This window comes from Pseudophryne corroboree, chromosome 1 (assembly GCF_028390025.1).
Source record: "Pseudophryne corroboree isolate aPseCor3 chromosome 1, aPseCor3.hap2, whole genome shotgun sequence".
NCBI lineage: Eukaryota > Metazoa > Chordata > Amphibia > Anura > Myobatrachidae > Pseudophryne > Pseudophryne corroboree.
The window spans coordinates 24,797,194-24,821,071 of NC_086444.1; the positions used below are offsets into that span (position 1 = coordinate 24,797,194).

At 47.9% G+C, this 23,878-nt stretch overlaps 1 protein-coding gene across 1 annotated transcript; it reads right to left on the reverse strand.

Moving 5' to 3' along the window:
• Nucleotides 1-195: 195 nt before the first annotated feature.
• On the reverse strand, nucleotides 196-23,642 carry UBE2R2 (ubiquitin conjugating enzyme E2 R2). The gene is made up of 5 exons (XM_063957944.1): nucleotides 22,915-23,642; nucleotides 10,914-11,000; nucleotides 10,152-10,249; nucleotides 1,905-2,039; nucleotides 196-1,573 (listed from the first exon to the last, which is right to left on the reverse strand). Exons 1-5 carry the CDS (start codon nucleotides 23,089-23,091, stop codon nucleotides 1,354-1,356), a joined length of 717 nt encoding a protein of 238 aa, XP_063814014.1. The 5' UTR covers nucleotides 23,092-23,642; the 3' UTR covers nucleotides 196-1,353.
• Nucleotides 23,643-23,878: the final 236 nt, after the last annotated feature.

Sequence of the window (23,878 nt, forward strand, 5' to 3'; positions counted from 1 at the left end):
TATATGCTGGGTACAGTTCTAGGGAGCACAAGTTAATTCAGTGAATACGTTTGTAACTATCGCAACTGCTAAACTGCAACACCCCAGCTTTTCTGGGACTACCAAGAAGCAGCATGCTGGAACTTGTAGTCCAGTGCATCCAGAGAGCCACCAACTGCCCAGGTTTACCCAACATCAATGATCGCCAGCCTCCGGGAATTTCACATTTTACTTTATTTGTCCTCTTCCGCTTTACAACAGTGAGACACCCACATAAAAACATACCACAAGAGCCCTGCAACTGTTGGGATGACATGGGTGCTGAAATACAAAACAAATTAAAAAAAAAAAAAAGAAGCTAAAAGTATAAGAAACAAAAACAAAGAAAAAAAACCACAAAAAAACACAGTGCTAAGCAATGACCTCTTGCACGCAGACATCTTTCCGATAGTCTAATGGATGTAGCAAACGCTGTTTAGATTCGTGCCTCAGACCAAAACGCATCTTTCTGTTGTAAACTCTTGCTTCTTCTATAGCTTTATATATATAATTTTTCAAACCTTTAATGACATCACAGAACGAAAGGAAAAAAAAAAAAAAGCCAATCAGCAGCAGTAGTAAGAGCGCACTCCGGTTCCCGCAGCTGCGAGGAGACGCCATGTTGCGATTGCAGCCTCATCACAGGTTTATACCTTGAGGGGGTGGGGTGTGGGGGGGTTTGGCTGAGGTAAACATAACATTGTACACACGTGGATTACTGCAAAAAACGTGGCGCTAAACCATGGCGTTAACCTGTAGCGATTTCTCCAACGCTCCTTTCGCGGGCTTGGAGTTTGCAATGTATCCAAAAAGCCAGCGCCCCTCAGGATAGACGGGAATTAGAGGGGGACCTTCTCTGGCTGAAAACGTCCCTGTGGGGTATAAATTTAAATGAATACCAAAGTTACTCTTTCAGTTTGAGTTTGTGTTATTTTTTTTTTTCTCCTCTTTTTCAAATACGTCTTAAAGGAATATAAACAGGAGAGCGATTTCTAGGAAATAAACTGTAAAAGAAAGAACAGTTTTGCGCAGACACAAGTAGCTCAGTGCCGCATACAAGAACTTCAGAGATTCCGTGAGGTGCTGTCTTCCTGTCCCTCGCATCTCCGCGACAGGTCCGTGTAAAAAAAGAAAATGAAAAAAAATGGAGCAAAGTCCACAAGTGTGCAACTGACTGGTCTCTGTATCCTGCGGCAGGATATCCGCTAGGTAGACACTACTCCATCTGTGGCCTGAGTCAGCAGGGGAGGAGGGCAGGAGGAGGGCCGAGGGTCAAAGCGCAGGAAGGTCTAAGGGTCAGGCCGTGAGAAGGGAAAGACCACAGGCTCGAGAGCATCACGACTCCTCGTTACCAGAGTCGTCGTCATCGTAGCAGTCGGCGTCCTCTTCCTCCTCGTCTTCGTCGTCTATGTCGTCGTCGTATAGGTCATCGTAGAGCAAGTCTGAGCTGTTATCACTAGAAGGCACTTTGGTTTTAATGCAGTATTCTGCCAGGGTGGTGGGAACTTTCACGCCATCTTTCTCTGCTTCTGCCTTAGTCGCAGACACTTGCTTCCTGTAGAAGGAATGAGAGGAACGGGATATAAGTGACGGTGCTTTAGTACTAGAGTGACCTCTAGAGGAAGTTCTGCAACACGCTGCTCTATTCAGGGAGAGTACAATGGGGGAGATCTATTAACCTGGAGAAGGGATAAAGCAGTGATAAGTAGAAGGTGATAACGCACCTGTCAGTCAATCATTACTGATTCGAAAAATTACAGTTAGCAGCCGATTGGCTGGCGCGTTATCCCCTTCCACTTATCACTGCTTTATCCCTTCTCCAGGCTTAATACATATGCCCCATTGTGTGAGGAGCAGCAAGGCCCATGGCGGCCAAGCCCAATTACCTGATTATCTCTGCGTACTCCTTGTCTTTGCCTTTACTGTCTCTCCATTTCCTAAACATTACTGAAGCGTCTACGTTGGCCGGGGAGAAGGTGTTTGGTTCGTTCAGCAGTGAAATCACGCTGAGTAAGATGGTCCTGGGGAAAGAGAGGACAGAAAAGGATGATATGGGTTTATCAGGAGTTAGAGTCTGATAACAGAACATGGTAACTATAAAAATAAGAATTTACTTACCGATAATTCTATTTCTCGTAGTCCGTAGTGGATGCTGGGGACTCCGTCAGGACCATGGGGAATAGCGGCTCCGCAGGAGACAGGGCACAAAATTAAAAGTTTGACCACTAGGTGGTGTGCACTGGCTCCTCCCCCTATGACCCTCCTCCAAGCCTCAGTTAGGATACTGTGCCCGGACGAGCGTACACAATAAGGAAGGATTTTGAATCCCGGGTAAGACTCATACCAGCCACACCAATCACACTGTACAACTTGTGATCTGGACCCAGTTAACAGCATGATAACAGAGGAGCCTCTGAAAAGATGGCTCACAACAATAACCCGATTTTTGTAACAATAACTATGTACAAGTATTGCAGACAAACCGCACTTGGGATGGGCGCCCAGCATCCACTACGGACTACGAGAAATAGAATTATCGGTAAGTAAATTCTTATTTTCTCTGACGTCCTAAGTGGATGCTGGGGACTCCGTCAGGACCATGGGGATTATACCAAAGCTCCCAAACGGGCGGGAGAGTGCGGATGACTCTGCAGCACCGAATGAGAGAACTCCAAGTCCTCCTCAGCCAGGGTATCAAATTTGTAGAATTTTGCAAACGTGTTTGCCCCTGACCAAGTAGCAGCTCGGCAAAGTTGTAAAGCCGAGACCCCTCGGGCAGCCGCCCAAGATGAGCCCACCTTCCTTGTGGAATGGGCCTTTACAGATTTTGGCTGTGGCAGGCCTGCCACAGAATGTGCAAGCTGAATTGTACTACAAATCCCACGCGCAATCGTCTGCTTAGAAGCAGGCGCACCCAGCTTGTTGGGTGCATACAGGATAAACAGCGAGTCAGATTTTCTGACTCCAGCCGTCCTGGAAACATATTTTCAGGGCCCTGACAACGTCTAGCAACTTGGAGTCCTCCAAGTCCCTAGTAGCCGCAGGCACCACAATAGGTTGGTTCAGGTGAAAACGCTGACACCACCTTAGGGAGAAACTGGGGACGCGTCCGCAGTTCTGCCCTGTCCGAATGGAAAATCAGATATGGGCTTTTGTGAGACAAAGCCGCCAATTCTGACACTCGCCTGGCCGAGGCCAGGGCCAACAGCATGGTCACTTTCCATGTGAGATATTTCCAATCCACAGATTTGAGCGGTTCAAACCAATGTGATTTGAGGAATCCCAGAACTACGTTGAGATCCCACGGTGCCACTGGAGGCACAAAAGGGGGTTGTATATGCAGTACTCCCTTGACAAATGTCTGGACTTCAGGAACTGAAGCCAATTCTTTCTGGAAGAAAATCGACAGGGCCGAAATTTGAACCTTAATGGACCCCAATTTGAGGCCCATAGACACTCCTGTTTGCAGGAAATGCAGGAATCGACCCAGTTGAAATTCCTCCGTGGGGGCCTTCCTGGCCTCACACCACGCCACATATTTTCGCCAAATGCGGTGATAATGTTGTGCGGTCACCTCCTTCCTGGCATTGACCAGGGTAGGTATGACCTCTTCCGGAATGCCTTTTTCCCTTAGGATCCGGCGTTCAACCGCCATGCCGTCAAACGCAGCCGCGGTAATTCTTGGAACAGACAGGGTCCTTGCTGAAGCAAGTCCCTTCTTAGCGGCAGAGGCCATGGGTCCTCTGTGAGCATCTCTTGAAGTTCCGGGTACCAAGTCCTTCTTGGCCAATCCGGAGCCACGAGTATAGTTCTTACTCCTCTCCGTCTTATAATTCTCAGTACCTTGGGTATGAGAAGAAGAGGAGGGAACACATACACTGACTGGTACACCCACGGTGTTACCAGAGCATCCACAGCTATTGCCTGAGGGTCCCTTGACCTGGCGCAATACCTGTCCAGTTTTTTGTTGAGGCGGGACGCCATCATGTCCACCTTTGGTCTTTCCCAACAGTTCACAATCATGTGGAAGACTTCTGGGTGAAGTCCCCACTCTCCCGGGTGAAGATCGTGCCTGCTGAGGAAGTCTGCTTCCCAGTTGTCCACTCCCGGAATGAACACTGCTGACAGTGCTATCACATGATTCTCCGCCCAGCGGAGAATCTTTGCAGCTTCTGCCATTGCCCTCCTGCTTCTTGTGCCGCCCTGTCTGTTTACGTGGGCGACTGCCGTGATGTTGTCCGACTGGATCAGCACCGGCTGACCTTGAAGCAGAGGTCTTGCTAGGCATAGAGCATTGTAAATTGCCCTTAGCTCCAGTATATGTATGTGGAGAGAAGTCTCTAGACTTGACCACTTTCCCTGGAATTTTCTTCCCTGTGTGACTGCTCCCCAGCCTCTCAGGCTGGCATCCGTGGTCACCAGGATCCAATCCTGAATGCCGAATCTGCGGCCCTCTAGTAGATGAGCACTCTGCAGCCACCACAGAAGAGACACCCTTGTCCTCGGAGACAGGGTTATCCGCTGATGCATCTGAAGATGCGATCCGGACTATTTGTCCAGCAGATCCCACTGAAAAGTTCTTGCGTGAAATCTGCCGAATGGAATCGCTTCGTATGAAGCCACCATTTTTCCCAGGACCCTTGTGCAATGATGCACTGACACTTTTCCTGGTTTTAGCTCGGATAACTCCCTGGCTTTCTCCTCCGGGAGAAACACCTTTTTCTGGACTGTGTCCAGAAACATCCCTAGGAACAGCAGACGTGTCGTTGGGATCAGCTGCGATTTTGGAATATTTAGAATCCAGCCGTGCTGTTGTAGCAGTACCCGAGATAGTGCTACTCCGACCTCCAACTGTTCCCTGGACTTTGCCCTTATCAGGAGATCGTCCAAGTAAGGGATAATTAAGACGCCTTTTCTTTGAAGAAGAATCATCATTTTGGCCATTACCTTGGTAAAGACCCGGGGTGCCGTGGACAATCCAAACGGCAGCGTCTGAAACTGATAATGACAGTCCTGTACTACGAACCTGAGGTACCCTTGGTGAGAAGGGCAAATTGGGACATGAAGGGAAGCATCCTTGATGTCCAGGAACACCATATAGTCCCCTTCTTCCAGGTTCGCTATCACTGCTCTGAGTGACTCCATCTTGAATTTGAACCTTTGTATGTAAGTGTTCAAAGATTTCAGATTTAGAATAGGTCTCACCGAGCCGTCTGGCTTCGGTACCACAAATAGTGTGGAATAATACCCCTTTCCCTGTTGTAGGAGGGGTACTTTGATTATCACCTGCTGGGAATACAGCTTGTGAATTTCTTCCAATACGCCTCCCTGTCGGAGGGAGACGTTGGTAAAGCAGACTTCAGGAACCTGCGAGGGGGAGACGTCTCGAATTCCAATCTGTACCCCTGGGATACCACCTGTAGGATCCAGGGGTCTACTTGCGAGTGAGCCCTGGGAAGAGGCTGTCTGCTGCAGTCTTTTTCCCTTTCCTCTACCCCGGGGCAGATATGACTGGCCTTTTGCCCGCTTGCCCTTATGGGGACGAAAGGACTGAGGCTGAAAAGATGGTGTCTTTTTCTGCTGAGAGGTGAGTTGGGGTAAAAAAGGTGGATTTTCCAGCTGTTGCTGTGGCCACCAGGTCCGAAAGACCGACCCCAAATAACTCCTCCCCTTTATACGGCAATACTTCCATGTGCCGTTTGGAATCCGCATCACCTGACCACTGTCGTGTCCATAAACATCTTCTGGCAGAAATGGACATCGCACTTACTCTTGATGCCAGGGTGCAAATATCCCTTTGTGCATCACGCATATATAGAAACGCATCTTTTAAACGCTCTATAGTCAATAAAATACTGTCCCTGTCAAGGGTATCAATATTTTCAGTCAGGGAATCCGACCAAGCCACCCCAGCGCTGCACATCCAGGCTGAGGCAATCGCTGGTCGCAGTATAACACCAGTATGAGTGTATATACTTTTTAGGACATTTTCCAGCTTCCTATCAGCTGGTTCCTTGAGGGCAGCCGTATCAGGAGACGGTAACGCCACTTGTTTTGATAAGCGTGTGAGTGCCTTATCCACCCTAGGGGGTGTTTCCCAACGCGCCCTAACTTCTGGCGGGACAGGGTATAATGCCAATAATTTCTTAGATATTAGCAGTTTTTTATCGGGGTTAACCCACGCTTCATCACACACTTCAATCAATTTATCTGATTCAGGAAAAACTACGGGTAGTTTTTTCACACCCCACATAATACCCTTTTTTTTTATTTTTGTGGTACTTGTAGTATCAGAAATATGTAACGCCTCCTTCATTGCCGTGATTATGTAACGTGTGGCCCTACTGGAAAATAAGTTTGTTTCTTCACCGTCGACACTGGAGTCAGTGTCCGTGTCTGTGTCTATGTCGACCGACTGAGGTAATGGGCGTTTTAAAGCCCCTGACGGTGTTTGAGACGCCTGGACAGGTACTAATTGGTTTGCCGGCCGTCTCATATCGTCAACCGACCTTGTAGCGTGTTGACACTATCACGTAATTCCATAAATAAAGCCATCCATTCCGGTGTCGACTCCCTAGGGGGTGACATCCCATTACAGGCAATTGCTCCGCCTCCACTAACATCGTCCTCATACCTGTCGACACACAGCACACACACAGGGAATGCTCTGATAGAGGACAGGACCCCACTAGCCCTTTGGGGAGACAGAGGGAGAGTTTGCCAGCACACACCAAGGCGCTATAATTATACAGGGACAACCTTATAGTAAGTGTTTTCCCTTATAGCAGCTTAATATATATTAATATCGCCAAAATATGCCCCCCCTCTCTGTTTTAACCCTGTTTCTGTAGTGCAGTGCAGGGGAGAGCCTGGGAGCCTTCCCACCAGCGGATCTGTGTGGGAAAAATGGCGCTGTGTGCTGAGGAGATAGGCCCCGCCCCCTTCACGGCGGGCTCTTCTCCCGGTTTTTTCTGTAATCCTGGCAGGGGTTAAATACATCCATATAGCCCAGGGGCTATATGTGATGTATTTTTAGCCAGTAAAGGTAATTACATTGCTGCCCAGGGCGCCCCCCCCAGCGCCCTGCACCCTCAGTGACCGCGGTGTGAAGTGTGCTGAGAGCAATGGCGCACAGCTGCAGTGCTGTGCGCTACCTTAAGAAGACTGGGAAGTCTTCAGCCGCCGATTTCTGGACCTCTTCTCTCTTCAGCATCTGTAAGGGGGCCGGCGGCGCGGCTCCGGTGACCCATCCAGGCTGTACCTGTGATCGTCCCTCTGGAGCTAGTGTCCAGTAGCCTAAGAAGCCCAATCCATCCTGCACGCAGGTGAGTTCGCTTCTTCTCCCCTTAGTCCCGCGTTGCAGTGAGCCTGTTGCCAGCAGGACTCACTGAAAATAAAAAACCTAACAAACTTTTATTCTAAGCAGCTCTTTAGGAGAGCCACCTAGATTGCACCCTTCTCGGCCGGGCACAAAAATCTAACGGAGGCTTGGAGGAGGGTCATAGGGGGAGGAGCCAGTGCACACCACCTAGTGGTCAAACTTTTAATTTTGTGCCCTGTCTCCTGCGGAGCCGCTATTCCCCATGGTCCTGACGGAGTCCCCAGCATCCACTTAGGACGTCAGAGAAATGATCACATGAAATAGAAACGTCTCTGGTACAGAAACATTTATACTAATCAGGTCCAAGCAACGTTCCATTACTGACTGAAGGCTAGTGAGCAGGTCAAGCACAGACCACCCTCTATATACACATAAGGCAGGTGAAGAACAACCACCAACAACCATCATCATCATCCTTTTTCTACATGGCGCCACAAGGGACCCGCAGCGCCCAATTACAGTCTTCTACAGTCTTCTATTCTGATACTTCTGTCCGTTTTTATTTGCCCTATACTTGTCCTATATTGTCTTCAACTATAAGTCACCATTGTCCCGTTTTTTTTTTGCCTTCATTGATGTACTCTGTAAATGAAAAAGATGGCAGTTATTTATTTATTTATTTTAAATATAGTGCGCAATCTACCCACCATAACCCTGTATATCCTTATCCATTAAGAATTTATCTAGCCCAGTGTCATTACCACTCTCTCAGGCAGGGAATTCCAAACTCGTATTGTCCTTACTGTGAAGAAACCTTTTCGTCTCATTGTGCGAAATCTCCTCTCCTCTAACCTAAGCGAGTGTCCACGTGTCCTCTGCGTTGATCTTACCAAAACAGATCTCCCGCAAGCTCTGTGTATTGTTCCCTTATATATTTGTAAATGTTAATTATGTCCCCTCTTAGTCTCCTCTTTTCCAGTGTAAACATGCCTAGCAAGCCTTTTCTCGTATTCCAGCATCTGTTTGGTCGCCCACCTCTGAACCTTTTCTAGTTCCAGGATATCCTTTTGTAGTATGGTGCCCATAATTGTGCACAGTACTCGAGATGTGGCCTCACGAGTGATTTATATAATGGGAGTATAATACTCTCATCCCTTGCATCAATTTCCCACTTTATGCATGCTAATACCTTATTTGCCTTCTTTGCTGCATTCCTACTTTGGGTACTGTTGCCAAGTTTGTTATCTATGTGAACACCCAAGTCTTTTTCCAGTACAGAATCCCCTAGTTGTACCCCTAAAGTATGTAGGTAGTATTTTTGTTCTACCAAAGTGCATTACCTTACACTTGTCTGTATTGAACCTTATTCTCCATTTTTCTGCCCATGCTTCCAGTTTAACTAAGTCGTTCCAAACTTATAACCTTACACAGTTTGGTATCGTCCGCAAAAATTTACACCATGTTCTCTAGACCTACTGCTATATCGTTAATGAAAAATGTTGAATAGTGGTCCAAGTACAGACCCTTGTGGCACACCACTTAGTACTTTAATCCAATTTGAAAATGTTCTATTTACCACAACTCGCTGCTCCCTATTATCTACCCAAGTGCATATTGTGCTCCCTAGCCCCAGTTCTTGTAACTTATATACAGGTCTGATGTGCGGTACTGTGTCGAAAGCTTTAGCAAAGTCTAAAAAGATTACATCCACCTCCTTACCCTGATCTAGGTTCGCGCTAGCCGTTTCATAGAAGCCTAATAAGTTTGTTTGACATGGTCTATCCGTTACAAATACATGTTGGTTCGTGGCTTCAAAGAACTTCTGTATACTGTCCCTTAAAATACCTTCCAGTACTTTCCCCACTATAGATGTAAGACTTACTGGTCTATAATTACCCGGATCAGATTTACTTCCCTTTTTGAATATTGGCACAACTTCCGCTATACGCCAATCTTTGGGAACCATGCCTGATGTAAGGGAGTCATTGAAGATAAAAAATAGCGTCTTGCTAGTACGGAGTGTAGCTCCCTGAGAACCCTTGGGTGAATTCCATCAGGATCAGGTTACTTATTAATATTAATTTTTTTTTAATCGTTCACAGACTACTTCCTCGCTTAAATAAGCGCTTAGCAGTGGGACATTATCGCTGCTGAGGTTGTGTTAATTTCCGCATCTGGTCCTCTCGTGAATACAGATGAGAAGAACTCATTTAATTTTTCCGCTATGTCATTATCGTTTTTGATTAAGACGCCCAGCTTGTCCTTTAAAGGGCCTATACTCTTCTTGTTTAATCTTTTTCTGTTGATTTATTTAAAAAAAAACTGTTTGGGGTTTGATTTGCTATCCCTTGCTATTTGCTTTTCAGTTTCTACTTTAGCAGCTCTTATTTCTCTCCTCTTTTTGCCCATTCGTTCCTTAATCTTTTTGTTACGCCACATTGGTTAGGAATTATTACTCCTTCGTTTGCTGCCCATTGGCTGGGTTTGGTGAAGAAGTGGGTCTTGAGAGCCCGTTTGAAGTTTTGTAGAGAGATGGAGGGTGAGAGGTAGAGAATTCCAGAGAAAGAAGGCAGCACACGAGAAATCTTGGAGGTGGGAGGAAGTAATCAGTAGGCAGGAGAGGCAGCGAAAATTAACAGAGCGAAGAATATGGGTGTGAGTGTAATTAGACACTCTATAGAAGTCCTATAAGTGTTTAACCCATCTATAATGTACAGGACAAAGAAAAGTAGCCAGCCACTTGCTCAGAGCACTGACGGCTACATGCCATATAGCACAAGAAAGCTCATTACAGCCGGCTAGGACCTCTTACCTGACATTCTGTGTTGGGTTCCACCTCTCTGAAGGTAACTCGCCGCTCTGTGGGTCATCTACAGGTGGGTGAAGGATTGAGATACAAACATCCCCATTCTAGAAAGAAGGAAAAGTGCCCAAAGATTCAGACTTGTTCTCAGAAGCACAGTCACACCCAAGACACTAAGGAATCACCATACCCCCCCCCCCCCTCAAAATAAAAAAGCTGAGAACGTGAGGGAGGTGTGATTGGTCCTCAATCTCCCCCCTCCATCAGTATCTAGAGAAAGTTAATGCCCTGTAGGGTTCTGAGAAGATCTGCACATAGCAACCACCAGGGCTCCAAGCTTGGGTGGGTGCAATGAGCTGCAGCACAGCATTGAAGGGGAACTAAACATTTACACTATGTTTGCAGAAAGCAGGGGGAGTGATTACCTCTGACACTATAATGCACAGTGCTATATACCAGTTATCAATTCATTGTATCTTTCCTCCACCAGGTAGTAAATTACTCATCTACAGAGCTGTCCCTTCCGGGCTTCTCTGCTCCTGCACATAAAGGCTGCCCTCTGGTGGACAGAGACCATCTGTGCAGGACAGCTATTCATTCACAGAGGACTGTGCGGTTCCTAGTAACCCACGAGTTATCTACCGCCACCAAGCACCGCCACAGGAGCCCCGAACGGCTGGAACGCCTCATTACACCATGCAGCTTACAGAATACATGCCTGGGAAGCACCAGCTTTGTGCAGCAAGATCCTGAGAACAAGGGTGACCTTACCTCATAAATATTGGGGTGCCACATCTTGGTGAGGAACCGGAAAGTCGGAGGAGAGTAGGGGTAATCCATGGGGAACTTTATGTGAGCCTGCAATTAGAGAACAGAGACACGGTCAGTGACATCAGATCATGAAGTAGCCAAACATGCGCAAGCGCCGGTAACGCAACAAGAAATACTACAGGGGGCTTTGTTATTTTAAACCCCCCAATACAAAAATGACATAGGACAATTATTCACTTTAACAGGTCATACATGTGTCTCTTACAGCCTCAATGCTAAAGGCATTGTTAGGGGCGTGTTACATACATTATACCGACGGATGGGATGCCGGCTGTCAATATCCCAATAGCGGCGTCCCACCCACCAGAATTCCGTCAGCGAGGCGAGCGCTAAGAGTCCCCTTGCAGTCTAGCGGCGCTCGCCATAGTCTATTCCCACTCTATGGGTGTCGTGGGAATCGCCACGGTGAGCCGTGATTCCGCCTGTCGGCATTTTAACTGCATCCCGTTAGGGGCATATGGATCAAAGGTAGCAGAGAGAGAATAAGTGCCAACCAATCAGCTGCTGTCATTTTTTAGTAGGCACTTTGGAGTCTCTCTCTCTCTCTCCAGTGTTTTACATAAAGTACCAACCAATCCGCTCCCAACTGCCATGTTACTGGCTGCGTTTAAAAAATAACAGGAGCCGATTGGCTGGTACTTAATCGTTTTCCAAGCTTTGATAAATCTCCCCCTTAGTCTTTTATGAGTAACCTAAAAACCGCTCAATTTGTAATAGCCAAAAAAAAAGAAAACAAAAACAAACAAACAAAAAAAATATGATGTAAATAAAAGGTAAGGGCCAATGAGACCGCTGTGCTATGGAAACCTGCCAATAAATACTAGGAGTCATTGCGCACATCACACAAGCCAGCCAACACTGAGCCATTCCTGCCGATAGCGTGGACTTAAGGCTAACCAATGGGAGGACCAGTACTGAGCTAGTGACTATAGAAAGGGGCAGGTTTAACCATTCTGTACAATTTGCCGGCTAAGGAGATATTACTATTAATACATCTTCAACTTCAGCGTCAATGTCATAGGACAGAGATGAGAGTCTGCCGCAGGGACTGACACAAGGAGAGCGTTCTATCACTGCGCCCTCCCCACAGTCCAGCACCAAGTACATTAGTAGTTATGGAGTTCTGCAGCACAGATCAGAACTCGTACAGATATTTTCTGCCACTTATCCAGGTGGTGACAGAGCATTATTGAGCTACCGGACACAAAACGGGGGAGAGGCGATACAAGTGGTGTACCGTAGGGAGCCCAGAGCGGGGGTGCTCCATAGGGTAAGTGGCAGAAGTGTTAGGACATCGCTGGTGGTGAACAGGTTAATGCTGGGCCCAGGGCAGGCAGGATAGGAGTTGGTGCAGCAACAGGCTGCTCCAGTGCTGGGCTCCCGGCCAGGCCAATTACTGATGCAGACGTGCCAGCACATGGCTACTGGAGGCCAGACCCGTGCCAGGCAGGCGCAGAAGTAGATGCCTCACAGACACGGAGAGGAGAGAGGTTGGAGCCGCACTGCAGCCCCCCTGCATATTACCCAGGAGGCCACTGGCGCTGCTCGTGCACATTTAACTCTCGGGTGGAAAGCTTAGAGAGGAAATACTGCAGATGGAACTGGCTGATCCTGCCGACATGCCCACAATACACCTGCCCGCCGACGTGCCCACAATACATCGGCCATTCAACTGAACGGCCGATATATCGGTCAGTGGGTACCCAGTATAAGACTTGGAGAGAGATAAAGTACCAGCCTGATTGGTTCCTGTCATTTTTCAATCACAGCCTGAACATGGCAATTAAGAGCTAGGTGGCTGGTACTTTATCTCTCTCCACTCTCTCTCTCGCCAAGGCTTCGTACATAGACCCCACAGCCTGTAACACGGCAGAAGCCCATTGGTTGGTACTTTCTCTCTCTTCCAGCTGTGATTAATCTCCCACACAGAGACATAGGGGAATATTTACTACAGTGTGGGTTTCTGGAAGTGGAGATGTATGTTGCCCGCAGCAACTAGATTCTACCTGTTTATCTAGCACCTTCTGGAAGAGAAATCGCTAGAATCTGGTTGGTTGCTATGGCAACATCTCCAGTTCTGTGAACTTGCACTTTAGTAAATATACGCCTTAGGACCCCAGGCATCTTGTAAGCTGTAGTGCTATAAACGCCTCTCATAGCGCAGCGGCTGTGACATCTGGCCATCTTATCTGCTCCGACATCTGTGTTCTATACGTGGACGGAACAGTTCTACACACACTCGCATAGAAATAGAATATTTATGGCAGAGAAAAGACCCTGAGGTCAGCCCAGTCTTCATACTATAAGCAGGTCACACACTGATTGCATTTTGGCCCATTATTTATTATTATTTAATCCACCACCACAAAATGACTAATGGTTAACGTTGCGCTGTTATCTATAATCTGCAGATAGCAAATGGTGTCCATGCTCTGAGCTGCAAGGGGAAGCTCGATCACAAGGGGGCGACTGTTAGTTCAAAAAAAAAAAATATATATATATATATATATATATATATATATATATATATATATATATATATTTTGGTCCATGGGGCAGGAGAATAAAGCCGTGAAAGAGTGGAGAGGTGACCCAGAGCAGCTACGTCTGGTGAAACGCAAAAATTAGAATATCGTACAAAAGTTCACTTATTTCAGTAATTCAACTTAAAAAGGTGAAACTAATATATTCTATAGACTCATTACATGCAAAGTGAGATATTTCAAGCCTTTGTTATAATTTTGATGATTGTTGTTTACAGTTTAAGAAAACCCCAAATCCAAAAATCTCAGAAAATTACAAGATTACATAAAATCATTAAAAACAATGTAGAAGAGCTGAAGGCCGCCATTGAAGCATCCGGGTCTTCCATAACACCTCAGCAGTGCCACCGGCTGATAGGATCCATGCCACGCCGCATTGAGGTAGTAATTCATGCTAAAGGGGCCCAAACCAAGTACTGAGTACATAGGCATGATTATACTTCTCAGATGGGTAAACATTTCTGTATTTAAAATCCTTTTTTTATTGATTTTATGTAATATTCAAATTTTCTGAGATTTTGGATTTGGGGTTTTCTTAAACTGTAAACAACAATCATCAAAATTATAACAAAGGCTTGAAATATCTCACTTGACCACAAGCCCTGGAAATTCTTGCTTCTGGCTCTGTAAGGGGGCCGGCGGCGCGGCTCTGGGACCGAGCTCCGAGGCTGGGCCTGTGTTCGGTCCCTCTGGAGCTAATGGTGTCCAGTAGCCTAAGAAGCCCAATCCACTCTGCACGCAGGTGAGTTCGCTTCTTCTCCCCTTAGTCCCTCGATGCAGTGAGCCTGTTGCCAGCAGGTCTCACTGAAAATAAAAAACCTAAAACTAAACTTTCACTAAGAAGCTCAGGAGAGCCCCTAGTGTGCACCCTTCTCGGCCGGGCACAAAAATCTAACTGAGGCTTGGAGGAGGGTCATGGGGGGAGGAGCCAGTGCACACCAGGTAGTCCTAAAGCTTTTACTTTTGTGCCCAGTCTCCTGCGGAGCCGCTATTCCCCATGGTCCTTACGGAGTTCCCAGCATCCACTAGGACGTCAGAGAAAATATATTAGTTTCACCTTTTAAGTTGAATTACTGAAATAAATGAACTTTTGCACGATATTCTAATTTTCTGAGTTTCACCTGTACATGCCATTTTAATGTATTTGATAAAATGTTATTTCAAAGCTGATTGGTTGCCATGGGCAACTTCACTGCTTCATACATATACCCCTGTATATAAGTGAAAAGCAAACCCTACAGTACAACAACTTGACAAATGTGTCCAGTCAGGATAAGTTTACAAGACCGCCAGTCCCAATACCAACGACGGGAGCCCAGCGGCTGAAAATCACGCCGATTCACATGGCGACCAACAGGGACTATTCCTACTCGTGGGTGTCCACGCCTGCAAGGGGCTTCGTTGTGCTCGACCCCCCCCGCCGGCCTTCCAACAGCCGGGATCCCGCCGTCGGTATTGTGACCGGTGGTCTCCCAAGCCGCAGTCCGGTGCATGCCGATTACACCGAAGAGCATGCACTGCAGACAGAATACGCACGTTTGCCGACATTGAAGCTAACAGCAGGTTACGCCGACACCGCATACCTCCTCTTTTATACAAGGACGAGTTACCATTTATATTAACCTTCCGGGGGCAGACGCCATTACCTTGTGCGCACAAGCCTGTGTGGAGGCAGACACTACTCACTGCATGAAACGCCGCACACACAGACGGGTAAAGAGGACGGACGCGAGGCAGGTCGCTGGCACACGTACACAGATCTAAGCCATGGTATGCATGCATCTGCCGTGGGACTAAGACGCTGCACCTTGTACCGCACTAGACTGATACAGGTCATCTTTACCTATGTGCCCCTAAGAGCATTTATTGCGTGGCCACAGAAAGCGCTATGGGAGGAGCTTGCGAAGCATTTAGTGGAGGATGGGCAGCACAGCTGTATAACACACCCCATAAGCCCATCTCTCCATAGAACACTACTGAGCTGCCAGAAGGGAGGATGAACCTGCTTACAGCCAGCAGCTGCAGAGTGCGGGAGATGGGGAAGGTAATAGGAGGAATGTCTCGTCACCTGTAGAGGCCAGTACTCCATAGGAGGCCAGGGAGTGCCACTAAAAGCTCATTATTTCAGTGATCTATACAAAAGAATTGTGCGTGGCCATAATAATTAATAGAAGCCTCTTGTTTGAACAGATGTAAGCTTTAGATACAGCCTCTGCCATACACAAATACTCCATGACACTTACACATTGGAACGCTTTGAAATAGGTTCGAATAAGATTTTAAATTGAAAACCGATCTCAGCTACAACCCCGCCGCCGCGCCGATTGTGTCATGGAAACACCCAGCCACAGCGGCAGACATTATAAAATCGCAATACGATCCCATCTACACATCTCGCCAACAACTCATCCTATCACATGGGAAGGAACAAGAACACCGGAAAATCCCAATAGGTAAGCGAGATACAGGCACGGAAGAGTCACCGCCCAGAGACCCCCAGCAATTAGCCACAGCGCCGCGCTGGGGGAGTGGCTATACGTTACGCATTTGGTGAAAATTCTAGCCAAAAGCGAGCCAGGTGGCTATCACAGCAGAATCGCAGCGCTAGAACACGTGTGTCAAAACAGTAGCCAACATCACCCCCCTTCCCTACATATCACGTGTAAGGACCCAGGAACTGCATGTTTTTGAGCAGGGTCAACATATGTGAGGACGGCGGTCACCCCAGAAGCGGGCAGATACTCGCAGAGCGTTATACATTGACTTGGCGCATTATATACTTATACTGCAATTACATAACCTCTCCCAGGACTCAGAATGCTATGCAGCTTTCCATATATGGCAGCATGCATCATACACAGGTGACCCGAGACCCCCTTAATGTGGCCAGATCATTACTGGGACAGTGGACAGCTTGTACTCATGGAGCCTGAAGAAGGCTAAACGCCTGGCTATAAAACCACAGTGGACAATACACGGCCCTCCAGTTGCTGATGAACTGCACATCCCAGCATGCCTTACCACCGTTTCAGCATGCACTGATTGCAAAAGTGCGGCAGGGCTTGCTGGGATGTATAGTCCCACAATAGCTGGAGGGCCACTTATTGCCCACCCTTGTTCTAAAGTATCCCTCACCTATGTTACCGCAATTTACTCTGTACAACACACTAAGGGGAAAATCAAACACATTGCGGCTAATGGTCAGTGACTCTGCAGAGCGTGGGGTAGGGTGCCCCCTTCAGAACACCCGAGGCGTAGATCACGTCACTAACGCCCATGACCTTACGTATCAAGTGTCACCCGCAGCGGGCAGGGACATCGCCAGCTTCTGTTCATGCCATTACACGCAGCTTGCTTGTACCATGACACCCACGACGTACAGCCGGGCATTAATAGGGCAGCGCTCTATAAGCAGACGGTACCTTTACTGTCAGGGACGCGTTCTATGTAAAGGTCTACATCGCTTCCTCGATCTGTCCCCTCTCTAAATTCCATGGAATGGGACTCCGGCAAGGTAGGAAATGACGTGTAAAAAGGTAACAACCATAAACACAAATGAAACAAACAGAAAGTCTAGGTCTATAGTCACGTCATCATTTTATTTTTCATAAAACAGACTATATCTTTAAATGGCCAGAGACCGCTCTATTATCGTCACTTTACACCTTTGTGCTCTGGTACAAGCAGATGTACACAATACTATACACCAACAGTCAGAAGTGGACTACAAAGCCTTGTTTGGATTCTGAACGTACAACACTTACAAATTATTTAGTCTTCCCTCCTCTAACTATGGGGGTAATTCAGACCTGATCGCAGCAGCAAATTTGTTAGCAGTTGGGCAAAACCATGGGCACTGCAGGTGGGGTAGATATAACGTGCAGAGAGCGTTAGATTTGGGTGGGCTATACTGTTTCTGTGCAGGGTAAATACTGGCTGCTTTATTTTTACACTGCAATTTAGATTTCAGTTTGAACACACCCCACCCAAATCTAACTCTCTCTGCACATGTTATATCTGCCCCCCCACTACAGTGCACATGGTTTTGCCCAACTGCTAACAAATTTGCTGCTGCGATCAACTCTGAATTACCCCCTATATGTAGTGCTAGTGGTAAGTGACAGAGCATGTGGTAAGACCTAAACCACTAGGGGCACTGGTGAGTAACAGGTGGGGGGGCTATTGCTGCTACACTGAGATCACAGTGTTATCAAACAGATTTTGCATACGAGTCCCAAAGATGGACTTTGTCATTAAAAGGAAACAAAAATACACGAGCCAACACACGTCACCAACAATAACATTTAAACAAATAGGTGAAAGTTCCCAGAATGGCCATCCTCCTCGCATTTGCTGTGCGGTGAGGACGAGCGATTGTTCTCAACTGTCACTTACTTATTAACAGTTTCTTATAAAACACTATCAGAAGGATTACACACAGGAAATCCGCTCTGTATGGGGGAAAAAGGGTCCACCACAAACAAATATCAAATCAGATTGTTTAGATCATAAAAAGTCACATGGGGTCAAATTAATTAGGGGCGATGCAGAAACCCTTCGTCGCCCAGAAAAGGCAAGGTTTTTGCCCCCAAGTCGTGCATTTCAGTTGGCAGCCCCACAGGGAGTGTATATTAAAATACGCATATTCGGGGATACCCAAAAGTGCGGCTGATGTGCCACTACAGCGCAGCCCTCTCTCCTATCTGATCCCCAAATGTTATTACCTCTTGTATAAGACTACCAGGATTTTAGGCATAGGCGTTTCCACGATTACCAGAGAAGAGAAAACATCCATGTAGCCAAAGGGTCAGAGAATCCGTTCTCATTACTCACCCGCTTTTCATTTACGTCTCCAATTTTGAAGCGGGCAAAGCTGGAACAACCTATAGCTATTTGAAGCGGAAAGCTCAGACCAGCACAGAGTATTTCAGGAAGAGTGTGGAATGCTGGACATCTACACCTACATGTTGGGTAAGTAGGCCAGAAACGGCCAAAAACAATAACGTAGTGACAATAAGAAGATACCAGAAGTAAGAGTGTATCCTGGACTAAGCCACTACGGGGGGAATTCAATTGTTTGCTCATGCCCATTCTCCCATCTATGCAGTGATATTCAATTGTCAGTGGCGAGTTACTTGGCACGCATGCCGCACCCAAGTGCGCTGGGTTTAGCCACGTAAAGCGGCTAAACCTGGGCAAAGTACTGGCATTGGCACACCGACGGAACAAAGGTGAGTATCAGGATGGGAGTTCTGGCCCGGGGGGCAGTGGTGGGCTAGGGTAAGGACGGGGGAAGAATACTTACCGGGATCTTCAATGTCAGGAATGCCGCGGCTAGTCATGTGACGCCCAGCATCCCGACAACTGGGATATAGTATGTATTCCGGCAAAGCCAAGCAGATGTAACACGTGCAGAGAGTTATAGCTGGAAAGTACGCTTCTATACTTCATTATAAATATCCATGTAAAAATAAAACTGTCCAGTATTATGTGTTTGCTACATACAAAAGCGTCCGCTGTTACCCTGCATGCAAGTGCAAACCTCCCGGACCTCGGCGGGCGGCACCCCCAGCCCTAGGTCTGGGCTCCCGGCAGCAGCAACCCCTTCCCACCTGCCCTCCCTGCACCGGGAGGGGTGGTTACCAAGCACCACCGCGGTAGTCCGAGACCACAGCATATCAAAAAAACATTTAAATATTGGGCAAGACTCTGCGCCCAGCACCATTAATACATAACAAATCATATCACAGTCGACAACACCATCATCTTCCGCGTTCCACAACTCCGCTGCTTTGGGCGTCACTCTTGACTCCTCCCTCTTCTTCTCCCCCACGTCCAACCTCTGGCTCAATCCCGCCAGTTCCAGCTACGCAACATCACTCACATCAGGCCATTCTCCTCCCAGAGTGCGACTGAACTTATTATCCACTCACTGGTCATCTCATGACTCAACTACTGCAACGTTCTCCTCACTGGCCTCCCACTCTCCCACCTCGCTCCCCTCCAATCTGTTCTCAACTCCACAGCTAGGCTTATCTTCCTCTCCCGCCGCTCCACATCTGTCACTCCTCTTCCACAAAATCCCCACAGAATCCTCTTCAAACTCCTCACCCTCACGTACAAGGTCCTCTCTAGTTCCACTGCACCATCCACCTCCAATCTCCTCTTCCTACATACTCCCGCCCACTCCGGTCGGCCAATGACAGTCGCCTCTCCTCTACCCTGGTCACTACATCCCATGTGCAAATCGTACCCTTCCACATGACCTAGTCTCGAGGCCGCTCTCCCAAACCCCTGCCTCATGCCTTGGCCATCTGTGCCTCGCTTACTTCCTGCCATCAGGTCACCTTCCACACTAGCTCGTGCTTCATGTCACCTGTTCATCTCCACCCTCCCCCTAGATTGTAAGCTCCTTGGAGCAGGGCCCTCTTCCATTCTGTTCTCACAGCCCTCTTCTCTCACACTTCAATTACAGCTCTCGCCTACTTAGTGACCCTCTATGGGGTCTATTCAATGCACGTCGGATCCGACAGTGTAGTATTGAATTTGCGGGCAAATCCGACTGGTTTTGCCAGGTTTTTGGACAATGCCATTCCGACTTTTTTTTATTCCGGATTGACATTGTCGAAAATGTGCCAAAAAACTGTCGGTTTTGGCCGCAAATCGGACAAAACACGTGGATCCGCAGCTAATCTGCCAATCCACATGTTTTCCGTCAAGTCAGAAAAACAGCAGTATAGGTCGACTCCTGACTCGACCGCAAAAAAAAGTTGGAAACTGCAGTTTTTCCGACTAGACGGCAGTTCCGCCTTCAATTGAATAGACTCCTATACCTGCATTTCCTCTCGTTCGTTACCGTCCATCTCTTCCAACGGATGCCCGCCCCTACTAGTACGCCGATTACTCCTTTTGCTTCCTTACATGTCCGCTGTATTGTGTACCGAGAACTGTGCTCCGTTCTAGTTTTGCTGTTACTGTAATGTTAAGTTCCGTGTACTCTATTGTTCCGTCTGCCGTATGTACAACGCTGCCAACCACTTGTGGCGCCTTATTAATAAAATGTAATAATCCTAATTACCATAATAATAATGTCACCTTAGAGTCAACATTTTTGTCATGGCGCCCCAGGCCAAAGCTATCTTATTGAGAAATTCAGCATGGATGATTAAATTAAGTAAATTGTGCTTATAGGTTCATCCTTAAGGTCAGTTACGTGGAAGTGAACAGGGCTGAGCTTCTGTTTATCCACATATACAGTATTTTGATTGGCAAATCCAGTGCTGGCAGCTGCCAATCACACCAACTATAAATAATTTGATTTGTTCCTAGAACCACCAAACCCCACGGCACTCTGGGAATTAGTGCAATACAGACAACAGTTGCTACTTTGTGGCATGTTGCATTTTTAAGGCAGACATGTGAGAACTTGCTGCAATTGTGTTTAAAAAAACAAAACTATACAAAAAAACAAAACAAAAACAACAATTACAAAATAACGTTAGCTATGACTTCAAGCTATTGGCAAACATAGCAGCCCTTGTAAGAGACGGCGTGGAAACACACAGAACAACGCAGCCAACATTCCAAGAACCCATGATGACAAAGAGCCCTAAAAAGCATGTGCGGACTATACGGTCTTTAAACAAGTCTATAGCACGCCCATCAGTAGTGACATCACCGCTAGCCATTTCCTGTTACAGCTCAACTATAAAGAACTACAGTATAAAGAATCTCATTGCCCCCTGTAGAGTGTTTCCTCACTGACGTCACTAGTTTCTACTGATTGGGGGCTGCAGCCGACTTGTTTGGATTATTAGTTTGCCGATACCACAAACTACGGCCTTGTGGCTATGTGGAGTACAATGCACCCCCTACACCGGAAGAGATTACCCTGTATAGGGTAGGAGGTGGGGGCGCGCTGGGGATTTAATTCTCGCCAATGGGAGCGACCTGCATTCCAGAATGACAAATTGCATTGCACAGTACACTACGTACGAGCCACCATAACGACGGATACGCGCACAACCGGGCAACGCTCGACTCCCTGCGCTGTATCACCAGGAATGGAATTCCCTTCGAGCCGTAAATGATCCTCTCTTATAAATATGGCCGCTCTATAGGGGAGAAAGAGGGGATGACGCAAGATGATTTTCCGCCGAGAGCCGGACAGCAATTTAAAAGCCAACGCGCTGGTTGCAAAAACCCGCTTGCGAAAGACATTCACGGATTAAACGGATGCGATCAAAACGGGACCCTTCGCGCATGACGATTCTAATGGTGGCAGCGTCTTCCCTATCCCATACATACCATGTCAACGTATACTAGTGCCAAAGCAGTAAAACTTTTTATAAACACAAATGATTATTAATGCATATAAAGTCACTAGCCACATTGCACGAGAACCATTGTTTCATTTAGTGTCCACAGGCCCAAACAGGACTTGTCAGGAGGTATCTGCTTTTATATCATAAATCCCTATATGATCAGTGTATGTTTGCTAAGTCCCCTGCCCTACAGCCTGTGCAGGGCCTATAGAAGCACAGATCAGGAGCGTATAGGTCCCCAGTGCAGATATTACGGACACATGCAGGAGCCACGCTCACTCCGGCAGCCAGAAGGAGCTGCATTTAAGGCCAGCTAGCACGGTATGCACGCTCTCAGCAGAGAGGTATTACACAAGGCCTCGCCGCAGCATCACAGCAGCAGCTGCTGGGAAGTCACCGACCCAACAGGATCCTAATTATCACCGGGATAAACAATAAGCAGGGTGGTCACGTTCTTCTATATAGAATGCAGATTTAAATAGGAAACTAGTTTTGCCAGTGATGTCGCAACGGCATCCACCCCGACGTCAGCGTAGCGGGTACCGCAAGTCAGCGACTGAGAGTTTAAAAAAAAACATTTCACCACGATTGCTGCAGGCACCTGAACGCCGTACACCCTCAATATATATATATGTATATAGGTCACGAGAGACGCACGCCTGTTCCCCCTATATAACAAGGACCTGTACGCCTAATGGTCAACCTCCATAACCCGCTACGGGGCAGTCGCATGGAATAGGCCTCTTATAGTTACCCATGCTATAGCGATACATTTCTGGGGACAGTAACCTGCAGAACTTTCTGGGGAGCATAGTGACCTGCGAAAGTTTTATGAGGGGCAGTAACATGTGGAACTTTTTGGGGGGGCCAAGTAACCTGCAGAACTTTTTTGGGGGGCCAAGTAACCTGCAGAACTTTTTGGAGAGGCAGTAACCTGCGGAACTTTTTGGAGGGGCAGTAACCTGCGGAACTTTTTGGAGGGGCAGTAACCTGCGGAACTTTTTGGAGGGGCCGTAATATGTATACATTAACAAGAATGGGGTCAGAGAGGGACACGAGCACCGCCATACTCACCTTGAAGTACCCCCCTTCGTAGAGGGTATTGGGGGGCCCAAAGATGGCCACCTCCCAGTTGTACAGGTCGCTCTCGTCCACCAGCGTGATGCGGAAGCCCTCGACTGGCTCTTCCTGCAGCGACTTGAGTTCCAGCATGAGGGCCTTCTGCGAACTGGTCATCTGCTGCTGGGCCATGGTGAGGGGGGGGTGGGGGGTAGGGGAGGGGGAAGGGGGGCTGTGGGATCCGGTACTGGACCTGGGGAAAGCGCAGATAATGGGGGCGCCTCTCTGGATCAGCGGTCCCAGGAACACAGGATACCCTGCTGCAATGCAGGCACAGCGGCCCTGGTCTCCAGCAGCCAGTGAGTGTCAGCTCTTGGGGTCTCCTTGGGGTAATATTGGGGGGGCTCCCTGGGTGGACCCACACTCTGATCTGCCAGGGGCCTCCAGGTGCTGCCGAGTCTGTCAGTGGGGCCCGCAGCACTCCCAGCCTGGGCACCTCTCCGGGCACTGTGCCGGGACGGGAGAAGGACAAGGCCTCGGTGCCCCCCTCAGGCCTGCCTGTGTGCCGGGACGGGACGCCTGTGGCTCCGGTCGGGCTGCGGGGCGCTAGGTGCGGAGGCCGGGCTGTGAGGTGCTGAGTGCGGGGTGTGCGGTCCGGGGGTCACTGACTCCCTCTCTCCGAGTTCCCAGCTGGACCCGAGCGGGGCTCTAGCAGTTCCTTTTGTGACGTCACGGACGCGGTGACATCACGACGCCGCCCAGGGAGGAGGGAAAGGGGCGGGGCCCTGACTGAGTAACATGTGTGTCATGTCTGTGTGGTGTGCTGACATGTTTCCTCAGGCATGCTACATACAGTGTGCCTCATACCCCAGACATACTGTATATATAATATATATACATGCACATGCTACATACAGTGTGCCTCATACCCCAGACATACTGTATATATAATATATATACATGCACATGCTACATACAG

Coding starts and splice junctions, on each gene's coding strand:
- UBE2R2 (XM_063957944.1), bottom strand. CDS start 23,091: ATGGCCCAGCAGCAGATGACCAGTTCGCAGAAGGCCCTCATGCTGGAA. Junction 10,250..10,913: donor GGCACCCCAATATTTATGAG/GTAAGGTCACCC, acceptor CCTTCTTTCTAG/AATGGGGATGTTTGTATCTC. Junction 1,574..1,904: donor GAGTACGCAGAGATAATCAG/GTAATTGGGCTT, acceptor TTCCTTCTACAG/GAAGCAAGTGTCTGCGACTA.